Raw genomic sequence first — 14,889 nt, forward strand, 5'->3', positions numbered from 1 at the left:
GGTTGAGGGGTGACTGTATAGTGGTTTACAAAATCATGAGGGGCATGGATAGGATGAACAGCCAAGGTCTTTTTCACAGGGGAATCCAAAACAAGAGGGCATAGGTTTAAGGTGAGATGGGAAAGATATAAGACGGACCTAAGGGGCAACTTCATCACGCAGAGGGTGGTGTGTGTGTATGGAAAGAGCTGCAAGAGGAAGTGGTGGAGGCTGGTACAATTACAACATTTAAGTGGCATCTGAATGGGTACCTGAATAGGAGGAGTTTAGAGGAACATGGGCCAAATGCTGGCAAATGGGACAAGGTTAATTGGGATATCTGGTCAGCATGGACGAAGGTCTGTTTCTGTGCTGTATAATTCTGTGACTCTATAGATCTTTGGAGAGATATGGGCCAAGTGCAGTCAGGTGGGACAAGTTTAGTTTGGTATTAAGGTTGGCATAGACTGGTTGGACCAAAGGGTCTGCTTGTGTGCTGTATGACTCTAAAAGCCCATGGGTATTGAAGGTTGTATATTAGCATGGATAGAGGATTGATTAACTGATATAGTACAGGATGAAGGCAGCATTTTCAGGATGGTGTGCCACAAGGATCAGTGCCAGGCCATAGTTATTTACAATATATATCAATGACTTGGTTGAGTAAAGTGAATGTACTATTTTCAAGTTTTCAGATGACATAATATTATGTGGATAGGCAAATGCTGAGGATCACATGAAGAGGCTGCAGAGGGATGTCCAGTTTGGGTTCTGCTGGGCTACTCAGTTCCTGATCTCTGTACAGTGCTGGTTCAAACACGAACAAAAGAGTTGGATTCCAGAGGTGATATGAGAGTGACAGCACTTGACATCAAGGCCACATTTACCTGAGTTTGGCATCAAGAACTCCAAGCAAAACTGGAATCAATGGGAAGCAGGGGGCAACCTCTTCACTAGTTGGAATCATATTTGGTTCATAGGAAGATGGTTGTGGTTGTCAGATGTCAGTCATCTCAGCTTCAGAATATCTCTGCAGGAATTCATCAGGTAGTGTCCTAGGCCCATCCATTTCCAGTTCCTTCAATGACCTTCCCTCCATCATACACTCAGAAGTGGGGATGTTTGCCGATGATTGCACAATGTTCAGCACCATTTACCTGGACAATACCTAAATATGGGCTGATAAGTAACAAGTAACATTCATGGCATACAAATGCCAGGCAAGATCATCTCAAATAATCTAATCATCACCCCTTGACATTACCATCACTGAACATTCTGGGTGTTACCATTGACTGGAAGTTCAACTGGACTTGCCATACAAGTACAGTGGCTATGTGAGCAGGTCAGAGGTTGGGAATACTGCAGAGTGTAACTCACCTCCTGACTCCACATAGCTTGTCCACAAAGCACAAGTCAGGAGTGTGGTGGAATACTCTCCACTTGATTGGATGAGCGCAGCTCCAATAACACTCCTGCAGTGGTCCCCAGCATTAGACGTACCAGTCTTCAGCCAATTCACTTCACTCCACGTGATATCAAGAAATTGTTGGAGACACTGGATACTGCAAAGGGTATGGCCCTGACAACATTCTAACATTAGTACTGAAGACTTGTGCTCCAGAACTTGCCACTCCCGTAGCCAAGCTATTCCAGTACAATTACTGGTATCTATCTGACAATGTGGGAAGTTGCCCAGGTATGTCCTGTACATAAAAAGTAGGACAAATATAACCTGGCCAACCACCACCCCATCAGTCTACTCTTGATAATCAGTAAGGTGTTGAAAGGTGTCATCAACAATGCTATCAAGCAGCACCTACTCAGCATTAACCTGCTCAGTGACGCTCAGTTTGGGTTCCACCATGGCTACTCAGCTCCTGACCTCATTACAGCCTTGGTTCAAACATGGACAAAAGAGCTGAATTCCAGAGGTGAGATGAAAGTGACAGCCCTTGACATCAAGGCTGTGTTTGACGATGTGTGATGTCAAGGAGCCCTAGCAATACTGAAATCAGTGGTTATCGGGGCAAACTTTCTGATGGTTGGAGTCATACCTGACACATAAGAAGATGGTCATAATTGTTGGAAGTCAGTCATGCAGGACATCTCTGCAGAAGTCCCTCAGGGTAGTCCTAGGCCCAACCATCTTCAGCTGCTTCATCAATGACCCTCCCTTCATCGTAAGGTCAGAAGTGAAGATGTTCACTGATGATTGCACAATATTCAGCCCAATTCGTGACTCCTCAGTCTGTATTCAAATGCAACAAGATCTAGATGATATCCAGGCTTGGGTTTACAATTGGCAAGTAACATTAGTGCCACACATACACCAAGTTGTGACCATCACCAATAACAGACAATCTAACCACGATCCCTTGACATTCAGTGGTGTTACCATCACTGAATCCCCCACTATCAACATTCTGGGGGTTACCATTGACCAAAGCTCAACTGGAATCACCACGTAAACATAATGGCTACAAGAACAGGTCAGATGCTAGGAATACTGCAGCGAGTAACTCATGTCCTGACTCCCCAAGGCTGCCCACCATCTACAAGGCACAAGTCAGAAGTGTGATGGAATACTCCCCACTTGCCTGGGTGAATGCAACTCCAACAACACTCAAGAAGCTTTACACCATCCAGGACAAAGCAGCCCACTTGATTGGCGCTACATCCACAAGCATCCATTCCCTCCACCACCGACATTCAGTAGCAGCAGTGTGTACTATCTACAAGATGCACTGCAGAAGTTCACCAAAGATCCTCAGACAGCATCTCCCAAACTCATGACCACTTCATCTAGAAGGGCAAGACCAGCAGATATGTGACAACACCACCACCTTCAAGTTCCCCTCCAAGCCACTTACTATCCTTACTTGGAAATATATCACAATTCCTTCACTGTCGCTGTGTCAAAATCCTGAAATTCCTTCCCTATGGGCATTGTAGGTCTACCTACAGCTCATGGACTGCAGTGATTCAAGAAGGTAGCTCACCACCACCTTCTCAAGGTCAACTGAGGACAGGCAATAAATGCTGACCAGCCAGTGGCTCCCATGTCCCTCAAGTGATAAAAAAAAGATAGATTAAGTGAGTGAGCAGAATCTTGGCAGATTAAATATACTGTGGGAAAATGTGAGGTCATGTACTTCAGCAGGAAGAACAGTGGAGGTGAATATTATTTATGTGGAAAAAGACTGTAAAAAGCTATAGAACAGAGGGATTTGGGAGTCCTTGTCTAAAAACCACAAAAAGAGTATAAAAGGAGGGAGGTTTTGCCATAACTGATCAGCCTGTACTGCACACAGAATGTTTCTCTGTACTTAGGTACATGACAACAATAAATCAAATCAAATCAATCCGCAGTTGGATTACTGTGAGTTTTAGTCACCTTATCTAAGGAATGATACACTGGCATTGGAGGCAGTCCAGAGAATGTTCACCAAGCTGATACCTGGTAAGAAGGAACTGACTTAAGAGGAGAGATCAAGCAGGCTGGAGCTTGTACTCAATGCATTTTAGATGAATAAGAGGGGACCTCACTGAAACATTAAAAATTCTGAGGGGACTTGACAGAGTAGATGCAGAGATGTTGTTTTCTCCTTGTGGAAGAGTCTAGGAATAGAGGGCATTATCTCAGAATAAAGGGTTGCACATTTAAGACAGAAAAGGGTGGGGGAAATTCCTTCACTGAGGGTTACGAATCTGTGGAATTCTTTATTGCTGAGGACTTTTGAGACTGGGCTGTTAAGTATTTCAAGGCTCAGATAGACAATTTTTTAATGGGAACTGAGGGTTGTGGGGAAAAATTAGGCAAGTGATGTTAAGGATTATTAGATCAATCATAATCTTATTGAATGGCAGAGTAGACTTAAGGGACTGAATGGCCTACTTCTGTTCCTACATCCTGTGGTCGTGGTTTAATGGTCTTAATTCTGGTCTTCAATTATAAAAGCAAAATTTGACAAATGCTGGTAATCTGAAATGGAAACAATGTGCTGGAAAATCTCAGCAGGTCTTTCAGCATCTCTGAAAAGAGAAAATAATAAATGTTTCAGGTTGAATGATTCCTTTGTAAGATGAAGGTCTGAAGAAGAGTTGTTCAACTCGAAGCATTAACTCTATTTCTCTCTGCACAGTTGCTGCCAGATCTGCTGAATTTTTCTGTTTTCTATTCATTTTCTGTATTTTCTGATTTTATTTCTGGACTTCAGTAAGTCTGCACGCTATGTTTCAGCATGGAAGAGTGTGAAGCACTCTGCACCAGGCTGGCTGTGATGGTCAACGGTCAGTTCAAGTGCCTTGGAAGTCCTCAGCACCTCAAGAATAAATTTGGCAGTGGATTTACATTACTGGTCAAAATCCACGGAAATAAACCTGATCTCAAGCCATTCAAGAACTTTATTGAAACTACATTTGAAGGTAAAGAACTAAGTTCATCTGGATTCCTCTACTTGAATCACATACTAAATAACAGTCTTATTATACCTTTCATACATTAATATGCTGTCATTCTCTTTCATTCTTTGTCTCATTACCGTCTGACTCTGAATGTCTCTATCTCACTTGTTGTATTTTTCACTCTGTTTCACTCTCCTATTCTCTCTGTCTCCCTTTCTTTGTTATATATTTACGGTCTGTCTCTCTATGTCTCTCTGTCTTCTCTTTCTATTTACTTCTCTGTCTCTTTGTCTCACATACTCTCTCATTTGCTTTGATCGGATGGCTGATGAGTGGAATTTTGGAAAGGCAAATCAGGGCAGGACTTATACACTTTATGGTAAAGTCCTGGGGAGTGTTGCCAAACAAAGAGACTTTGGAGTGCAGGTTCATAATTCCTTGAAAGTGGGATCACAGGTATACAGGATAGTGAAGAAGGCATTTATTGGTCAGTTCATTAAGTAATAGGAGTTGGGAGGTCATGTTGCGGCTGTATAGGACATTGGTTAGGCCTCTTCTGGAATACTGCATTCAGTTCTGGTGTCCCTGCTATAGGAAGGATATTGTGAAACTTGAAAGGGTTCAGAAAAGATTTACAAGGATGTTGCCGGGGTTGGAGTGTTTGAGCTTTAGGGAGAGACTGAATAGCCTGGGCCTATTTTCCCTAGAGCGTTGGAGGCTGAGGGGTGACCTTACTGAAGTTTATAAAATCACGAGGAGCATGGATAGGGTGAATAGCCAAGGTCTTTTCCCCAGGATAGGGGAGTCTTAAAAACTAGACAGCATAGGTTTAAGGTGAGAGGGGAAAGATTTACAAGAGACCTAAGGGGCAACTTTTTCAGGCAGAAGGTGGTGCATGTGTGAAATGTGCTGCTGGAGGAAATGGTGGAGGCTGGTACAATCACAACATTTAAAAGGCAATCGGACGGTATATGAATAGGAAAGGTTTAGAGGGATATGGGCCAAATGCTGGCAAATGGGTTTAGATTAATTTAGGACATCTGATCGGCATGGACGATTTGGACTGAAGGGTCTGTTTTTGCGCTGTACATCCCTGTGACTTTCTCTTGTTGTCACACAAAGGCTTTCACAATTCATCTCACTCTCAGAGACATTTTCTGTTACTCTTTGTCCACTCGTCTCTGAATTTCTCCTTGTTTCTTTCTGTCGCTCTTGCACTGTCTCCCTCTGCCATTCCCTCCGTCTCCCTACCTCACATATTCAATGTCTGTCTCTGCCTCTCTCTCCCCCCTCCCCTTTCTTTGCCTCTTTCACTGTCTTGCTTTTACCCTGTCTTGCTCCGTCCCTTTCATTGCCTCCATCTCACTGTCTCACTATCTTCCTCTCGTGATCTTTATGTCTGTCCCTTTGCCAGTGGATAAGAACATTACTCAGAATGGTATTGTTCTTTACTGTAATTGATGGTGTGTGCTGAGTCAGCTGACCTCAGAAAGTTACAGAGTAGAAAGGATGGTGAATTTGGCCTCAGTGCATTAGGTGAAAGATTGGGAGAATCCTTCAAGAACTCTACTGCTTGAGTTTCAGTAATCTCTATTCAGTGCATGGGATTGGCTAATGGGATTCAGGCTTTCTGTGATACCTGCTATAGCTGGATAGTGTATCACCATTTAATGTGCAAAGACAGGAGGGCATTGAGATCTGAGAAGAGCACAGTTCAGTGAAAGGATGTTGTGGTATGAAATCTGTTTGTTCACTGACAGCTGATTTCAATGATTAAACACAGATCTTCTGTCTATTATTATGCATAATTTGATTAATTGAAACACAGATGATTTATTGGTGGTGGATTATAGGTGAAATGCATCACAGGTGATTTGATGGTGGGAAGAAAAAAGCGTGTTTGTGATTTGCTCACAGGATCTGGGAGATGATGAAAAGGTGCATTTATGTCCCATCCCTGGACGGTCTGAGGCTCTTAAGAGTTAACCACACAATATGTGGGTTTGTGCCATATTGGTTGAGGTGGGCAGTAGCAAACCATTTGAGTTTTATATAAAGTGAGAGCTTCAGAGTCACATTGTTGGTATCTGTGCACAAATGGTCAGATTATCAAATGTGATGTGCAGTTTTTTCTGGTGAGATTTAGACATGGTTTCTCTGGTAGCCCTTCCAGTGTCAAAACCAGTAGATCACCATATTCAAGGTTGTGTATGCTATGTGTGCTTGAAATGGTCAAGGAGCCCATGTCAATGGTTAGTGTTTGCCTATCTAAAATTACATGTTTTTTATTGATGCCTGTAACTTACTTTTGTTTCATTGTATGACAGGCAGTATTTTAAAAGATGAGCATCATGGAATGGTGCATTACCACTTAACCAGCCAACTCTTGTCATGGCCTCAGGTAGGTTTCTTTGTTTGACTGGGACCCTGTGAGGAAGGATTTATGACACTCATTGTACCGGAAGCTTGCGGAGAAGGACAAGCGAGGCCATTCCACCCCACTGAACAAGCGGAGGCCGTTCTGCCCCTCTGAACAAGTGGACGCCGTTCTGCCCCTCCGATCAAGCTGAAGCCATTCTGCCCCTCTGAACAAGGGGGGGCCATTCTGTCCCTCTGAACAAGAGGGGGCCATTCTGCCACACCCCGCCACCCCAAACAAGAGGGGGCCGTTTGATCCCTCTGAACAAGAGGGAGCAATTTAACCTCCATCTGTTACATAGGAACAGGAGAAATTATACTTCTGTCAGGCCTATGATGGCACTCAGTCAATCGTTCCAGCATCCAGAGCTCTTTGGGGGAGAATGGTCCAAGTTTTTACAATCCTTTGTTTGAAGATATATTTCCTGACACCACCCCTGAAGAGTATGGTTTTAATTTGGAGGTTGTGCTTTCTTCCATCCTACGCTATCAATGTTTTGAATAAATTTAGAGACATCTCAATCAGATAATTTCTTAATCTTCCATAAATATGGAAGTATAAGCCTAATCTATCCTGTCTATTATTATGCATAATTTGATTAATTGAAACACAGATGATTTATTGGTGGTGGATTATAGGTGAAATGTATCACAAGTGATTTGATGATGGGAAGAAAAAGGCGTGTTTGTGATTTGTTCACAGGATCTGGGAGATAATGAAAAGGTGCATTTATGTCCCATCCCTGGACGGTCTGAGGCTCTTAAGAGTTAACCACACAATATGTGGGTTTGTGCCATATTGGTTGAGGTGGGCAGTAGCCCATCTATTTTAAGGTCCTGTAACATTGTGGTGAATCTGTACTGCATTCCTTCCAAGTCCAAATATCCTTTCCAATTTGCATTGCCCAGAATGAAGCCAGTTACTCCAGACTGAGTCTGTCAAAGCTTCTGCACATCAGAAGCTTCATTTCTTCGCTGTAAATCCAGTGATCTTGAGCTAAAGGCTGTTTTCCATCAGTCTTTTTGATAACTTTATGCACATGCTTCAGAAAGAACCATCCCAGGGTTAATTGGGGAACCCTGTGTTTTAGGTAGCTCTGCACTGAAACCATGTGCACCAGGGAGGAACTAGAACCCCCAGGATGGGGGCACCATGTGGATAGATGACAGTGGCATCTTGTGACCTTCCATTTAGTTTCCGGTTTAGTTTGATCATGGCAAGGAATCATTAACCCAAAAGAGCGTCATGGAATCCCAGCCTGTAATGCCGATGAGGATTGCCACATAATTGTGGATGTCTTGAGCAGTCTGGAACACCATTTGTGGTAAACACCCCCACCTTAGCACAATTTAGTATTTGACTATGGAATGGAAGTAAAAGAGCCACTGAGGAGCAGGAGGTCCTACAAAGTGTGATTTACCCCAGGGAGGGGAATTCTGCACAGTGTGATTTACCCTGGAGGAATGGGGGAGTCCACGCAGTGTGATTTACCCTGTGGGAGGGCAGAGTCCACACAGTGTGATACTCCGGGCCTCTGCACCTCACTAGGGATCACTCTGGCATTAGGTTTTCTTGATGTGTACATGGACATCTAAATTACTCCAAAAATTTAGTTCCTCATCAATAAGAACTATTCTGACTTGTCTTTGTGAGATTCAAAGAGGGAGTTCTATATTTCCCCTCTCTGAACTCCATTTGCCAGAAATTTGGTCATATACTTAATCTGTCCATGTCACGAATGTTCTCTGCCCACCTACTCAATTTCCTGTACTGTGGAGGACAGTATTTAAAGAAATTGAGCAAGTGTTTGTACATGTAGAATTGCCCCCAAAATTAATAGACATGCTATATTCAGATGGGGAAGGTGGCCAGGCTGAGAACGTGGAGGCACTGTTGATTTAAATAAAATGCTGCCACAACCAATGGTTAGTCTGGAAGAGAGGGAGCCAAGGACCATTATCAGGGCATGGAGGGGCCAGGATCCTGGAAGGCCGAAGACTTCTTTAACAGACCCAGAGACAACTAATATTATATCCCATCATTGTGTTCATCGTTAACATAGAACATAGAACACTACAGCGCAGTACGGGCCCTTCGGCCCACGATGTTATGCCGAACTTTTACCCGAAACCTAAGGTCTATCTAACCTCCACCGCTACCTTATACTATCATCCATATGCCTATCTAATAGCCGCTTAAATGCCCCTAATGAGGCCAACTCCACTACCTTCTCCGGCAATGCATTCCACGCCCCTACCACTCTCTGAGTAAAGAACCTATCTCTGATGTCTCCCCGATATCTACCTCCTTTCACTTTAAAACTATGTCCCCTCGTAAAAGCTACCTCCACCCTAGGAAAAAGTCTCTGGCTGTCTACTCTATCTATACCTCTGATCATTTTGTACACATTTTGTAACTGAGTTATTAATCCATTGACAGTACTCATTGTTAACCGAAGTTACTAACGTATTGATAGTACTCATTGCTGACATTAACCCATGAATAGTATTCACTTTTAACTCATGTAACTAACCTATCAATAATTCACTTGTCGCTTGCTGAGATTACTCTTTTGTTCACTGTCAACTGATATTACTAGTAGTTCGTGTTTGTTATTATCATGCTTGCTTGTAAATGGAAAATTACTTCCATTTTCCTCCCCTTGTTTGCAGATATTTGGCACACTAGAAAGGGCCAAGGAGAAATACAATATCAAGGATTATTCAGTCAACCAGATCTCCCTTGAGCAAGTGTTCCTCAGCTTTGCTCGTTTCCAGCTGCGTACAGAAGAAAGATCAGATTAGCACCAATCAAACTGAGTTTCTGTTTCAACCATGAACTTACAGGTGCAGGAGCTACATACCTAGGAAATTCTATCTGGGTGGGTGAAATGATGCATTAGAAATAAAAAGCTAGAGTGAAGTTAACACTAAACCTGAGAGGTCCAGACTGCTGGAGTTAGGTTGGTTCAGAAACCTGTTGGAATCAAGGGCTTCAATTCTCCAATTGTAACCGAGCAGAACAATTCACTCAGGATAAGAAATGCTGCATTGTCTTGGAAATTGGCCTCTCGTGCAGTACCTTATTTTTGTTATGTTAGTAGGATTATATTAGACTGGGAATACACGCATTTGCCGAATCATCTTGTTCCAAGACAAAAATAAAAATTATGAAGTGATCAGAGCAAACGTGGCCATCAAAATGAATCACGTGACCTTGCCTGTGTGTCCCACATGCCCATTAAAACCTGCTCTTCCTAATTCCTTCCTGGGGATCAAGGTTCCTCTTGTAAAACTGGGTCCCTCTTAATTCAGGGTTGAATTCTCATCCTTCCTCAGCAACAGCACGATTGACTCATACTAGTTGATAGTTTTTTACTATTGTGATCTAGTGCTAGTTGTGATTTGTTACTCGTAATAACCATGCTGAAATTGTGGATCATTACAAATAGTGACACAAACAAAAGCACAATACTGAAGAAGCTAGAAATGTGAAATTAAAAACAGAAAATGCTGGAACTACTGGCAAGTCAGGCAACATATGTGGAGAGAAAGACAGAGTTAAACATCTCAAATTGATGGCTTCCTATCAGAAATGTAAAAAAGTTAGAAATGTGTTACAGGCATTAAGCTAGTACAGAGGCAGGTTAATGGGAGAGGAGAAAAAACAAAAGGAATGTTTGTGATAATTTGGAAGGCAGGAACAATTCAGTGACAATAGGGAAAATGGTGCAAGGCAGAAGAGATGATAGAGAGACTGGTAAAGAGAGACTAGAGGAGAAGTAAGCAAGAATATTGCAATTAACCCATGTACTGATTCTTGCAATAACTCTGGTGCTGGTGGAGATTTCATGCTTGTCATATTAATCTTAATAGTAATAGTGATTTGGTACTAGTAAAGATCCCTGATGCTAGTGGAGATTTGTCATTATTATGATCATGGTGTAAGCACTGTTTCTTACTACGAGTAACAGAGATCACAGACTCACTGCAACCTTCCCTACAAATGAACCAAATATCCAAATAGATTAAACATAATAGTTCCTTTCTGCAATGGCTATAAATAGCATATAGTGACAGACTAGCCTTCTGTGCTGTAATTATTCGGCCCATTGTGTCAGTGCCGACTCTCTGCAAGAGCATCTCACCAGTCCTGCTCCCTGCTGTTTTTCTATAGCTATGTACGTACATAATTTCCAATCGCCCTTGAAAGCCACGATTGAATGTGGCTCTACCACACTCTAAGGTGTACAGTCCAGATCCTAACTACTTGCTATGTAAAATGGTTTTCTCCTTGTGTTCCCTTTGCTTCTTTTGGCAACCACCTTAAATTAGTGTCGTCTGGTTCTCAATCCTTCCATCAACTTCCATAAAGTGAACCTTTATAAAGGCTCACTTTATAAATTGGTTATTGATAACTAAACTCAGCCTAGCACGAGCTAAATTATTTGCTGATAATTCAGTGAAATCTTTGCTGTTCACTAGAACGTTCAAACCTGGAGACTGAGTAGTCTCAGTTTATATCTACAGAGCAGCAAGATGAGGAAAGGTAGAATTCTACAGGTAAGTGAGTTTTTATGAATGAAAACTCCTCCTTTCTAACCTCATTGTTGTTAGGAACTTGAAACAATGTGTGAAATGGATCAAACAGGACACTTGTACATCTTTGGTTGGAATGAAACCATGGATTTAAAAAACAACTTTCAATTCAAGCAACATCTTTCTTTGGCTAATAAGATCTGCTGCCCTTGGACTGTATATCATGTTGTTTTGAGGGCTGTGCTGTGTAGTCTAAGGTACCAATCAGCTAGCAAATCTGATCTGCTCTGGGAGATACTTGAAAAATTTTAAGTGCAATATTAACTCAGTGAAGACAATGTACTTATTGAGTATGCCTGCAGATTCCAGTTACCTGAAAATGAGCACTATTGCACCACAGCACTTGTCAAGGTTATTTCTATTTAATTTTATGCATTATCCCATCCAGTCCCCATCTTCTGAAATAAATTTGTATTATATATGTTAAATGGAGATACTCAAATTATGTGAAGTATACCAGTGGGATTGATGGATGGGACAATAGTGAGATAAACTTTTTGAAGCTGAGTTCTGGCCCAAGTGATAGTAAATGATTAATACTGACATATCTTAAAGTTTCACTGTTTATTGTGTATAGTCTGAACTCTGCTCTTGGGTAGAATGGGCTGCATAAAAGAGAGTCTCAAAGCATCTTGTACAGGGCTGGAAGTTTCAGATTTCTGCCTGTTTTGGTATGATTCTGAAGTTTCTACTTTTTAAACACATCAGAGGCCGTTATCTAAAGGTCTGCTGCCAAATTGTTTCAAAAAATCCAAAATTGACGACAGCTCATTCTCATGACCCAGTATCCCAGGCTAGATCCTCAACATCTCCCTCCCCAACAATGAAAAATCAGCCCCTTTTGTTCAGCTATGAGTCAGACAGAAGTGAAACACCCCTCAAATCACCCTACTTGGTTCAAAAACCTTAGGACTTGAGGCTCAGATACTAAGTGTTCCAAACATTAATTAACCAAAATTGGAAATAGATCTCAGAATTAGTTGTAAGCAATGCTGTGCAGTCATGTTTCAATGTACGAATCACAAAGTAATTATGTAATCAGGACTTTTTAAATATGTTTTCTAATCAATTCATTCAGAGATGTTATCACACACCTCTGGAGCAGGTGGGATGCAAACTTGGGCCTCCTGACTCAGGAATAGAGACATTACCACTGTGTCACAAGAGACACCTTCAGCACTGTTTTCAAGTAATCATTATGACGGTGTTCACCTGTGCCTTTCTGACAGTTATGGTGCTAACAACTGTCACTTGGTGTGACACTGACTTAGTTTCCTTCATACTGTTCTATACCCAATGAATGTCAACAATTACTACAAAACTGTCACTTGCTGTTTGCTGTATAATCCTGGATTATGAGATTTTTTTATTAAAATCAGCACTTTAACAATTTTTAAATCCTTGTTTTAATGTATTTTTTGTGTTGTAGATCCGAAGCTGCAGTTTGTTAAAAACAGCATTGTGATTATCTCTAACTAGAATTGCAATAAAGATTTTCACACCTTTAATATCTCTTTTTAAATGTCACTTGGTCTTGCTGTAGTTAGGATGGCTGTTGATTCATATCCCACTCCAGAAGCTTGAAACAAACATCTCAGCTGACATTCCAGTGCCACACAGAGGTGCATTGTCAGAGGTACTGTTTCACAGATGAGATGTGAACATGAGTGTCATTTGTCCTCTTAAACAAATGTAAAAAATTTTCATGACAACATGAATTTGCTATTGTATATACCTCATTTCAGCTGTCAAAAACATTTCGAAAGTATATGAAGCAGTGAAGCAATTTGGAACATGCTAAGAAATATCATACTCCTGACTACTGACACTGCCTGCATGCATTCACCTATCACCATCCCACCTACTTTCCCCAGCTCCACCCCTCCTCTCTATTTATTTCTGAGCTCCCCCTCCCCATTTCTGAAGAAGGGTCCCGACCTGAAATGTCAGCTTTCCTGTTCCTCTGATGCTGCCTGGCCGGCTGTGTTCCTCCAGCTCCACACTTTGTTATCTCATACTCCTGACTTGTGCCTTGTAGATAGTGGATAGGCTTTAGGGAGTTAGGAGGTGTATTGCAGGTTTCCGAACCTCTGACCTGCTCTTGTAGCGACAGTTTTTGTATAGCTAGTCCAGATCATTTCTTGCCAGTGGTAACGTAGATCAGGAGCTGAGGAGCCATGGTGGAACACAATCTGAGCCTCAGTGGGATTGTTGCTAAGCAAGTGCTGCTTAATGGCACTGTTGATGACACCATCCATCACTTAACTGATGATCAAGAATAGACAGATGGAGGCAGTAATTGGCCAGGTGGGATTTGTCCTGCTTTTTCTGTTAAAGTCATACCTGGCCAATTTTTCTCTCTGTCAGATAAGATGCCAGTGTTGTGGCTGTATTGGATATGTTTGGTTAGCAATGCAACAGGTTCTGAAGCACAAATTATTTCCAGAATGTTGTGAGAGCCCATAGTCTTTGCAGTAGGAATGCTGCCAGCTGTTTCTTGACATCAGGAAGAGTGAATTGTTTTGATTGAAGATCAGCATCTGGAATGGTGACAACATCTGAAGGAGGCCACAATGGTTCATACTTTCCACTTCCAGCTGAGGATGAGATAGTAGGAACTGCAGATGCTGGAGAATCTGAGACAACAAGGTGCAGGGCTGGATGAACACAGCAGGCCAAGCAGCATCATAGGAGCAGAGAGGCTGACGTTTCGGGCCTAGACCCTTCATCAGAAAAGAGGGAGGGGAAGGGGGTTTTGAAATAAATAGGGAGAGAGTGGGAGGCGGATAGAAGAGGGATAGAGGAGAGGATAGGTGGAGAGGAAACAAACAGGTCGAAGAGGCGGGGATGGAGCCAGTAAAGGTGAGTGTAGGTAGGGAGTTAGGAAGGGGATAGGTCAGTCCAGGGAGGACGGACAGGTCAAGGGGGCGGGATGAGGTTGGTCGGTAGGAGATGGAGGTGCGGCTTGAGGTGGGAGGAGGGGATAGGTGGGAGGAAGAACAGGTTAGGGAGGCAGGGACGAGTTGGACTGGTTTTGGGATGCGGTGGGGGGAGGGGAGATTTTGAAACTTGTGAAATCCACATTGATACCATTGGGCTGCAGGGTTCCCAAGCGGAATATGAGTTGCTGTTCCTGCAACCTTCGGGTGGCATCGTTGTGGCACTGCAGGAGGCCCAGGATGGACATGTCGTCTGAGGAATGGGAGGGGGAGTTGAAATGGTTCGCGACTGGGAGGTGCAGTTGTTTGTTGCGAACCGAGCGTAGGTGTTCTGCAAAGCGGTCCCCGAGTCTCCGCTTGGTTTCCCCGATGTAGAGGAAGCCACACCGGGTACAGCGGATGCAGTATACCACATTGGCAGATGTGCAGGTGAACATCTGCTTGATGTGGAAAGTCTTCTTGGGGCCTGGGATGGGGGTGAGGGAGGAGGTATGGGGGCAGGTGTAGCACTTCCTGCGGTTGCAGGGAAAAGTGCCGGGTGTGGTGG

General features: G+C 42.7%; 1 protein-coding gene across 1 annotated transcript in view; it reads left to right on the plus strand.

The window, feature by feature from the left end:
• abca3b (ATP-binding cassette, sub-family A (ABC1), member 3b) overlaps window positions 1–12,838 on the plus strand; it is a 103,039-nt gene extending 90,201 nt beyond the window's left edge. Inside the window, exons 23-25 of the mRNA XM_048609727.1 lie at window positions 4,223–4,407; window positions 6,714–6,787; window positions 9,478–12,838. Coding sequence (XP_048465684.1) covers window positions 4,223–4,407; window positions 6,714–6,787; window positions 9,478–9,609 — 391 coding nt within the window. The 3' untranslated portion in view covers window positions 9,610–12,838. The remainder of the gene's footprint in view (window positions 1–4,222; window positions 4,408–6,713; window positions 6,788–9,477) is intronic.
• The last annotated feature ends 2,051 nt before the right edge of the window (window positions 12,839–14,889 follow it).

Source organism: Rhincodon typus, chromosome 21, assembly GCF_021869965.1.
Source record: "Rhincodon typus isolate 14 chromosome 21, sRhiTyp1.1, whole genome shotgun sequence".
In the NCBI taxonomy this organism is placed as follows: domain Eukaryota; kingdom Metazoa; phylum Chordata; class Chondrichthyes; order Orectolobiformes; family Rhincodontidae; genus Rhincodon; species Rhincodon typus.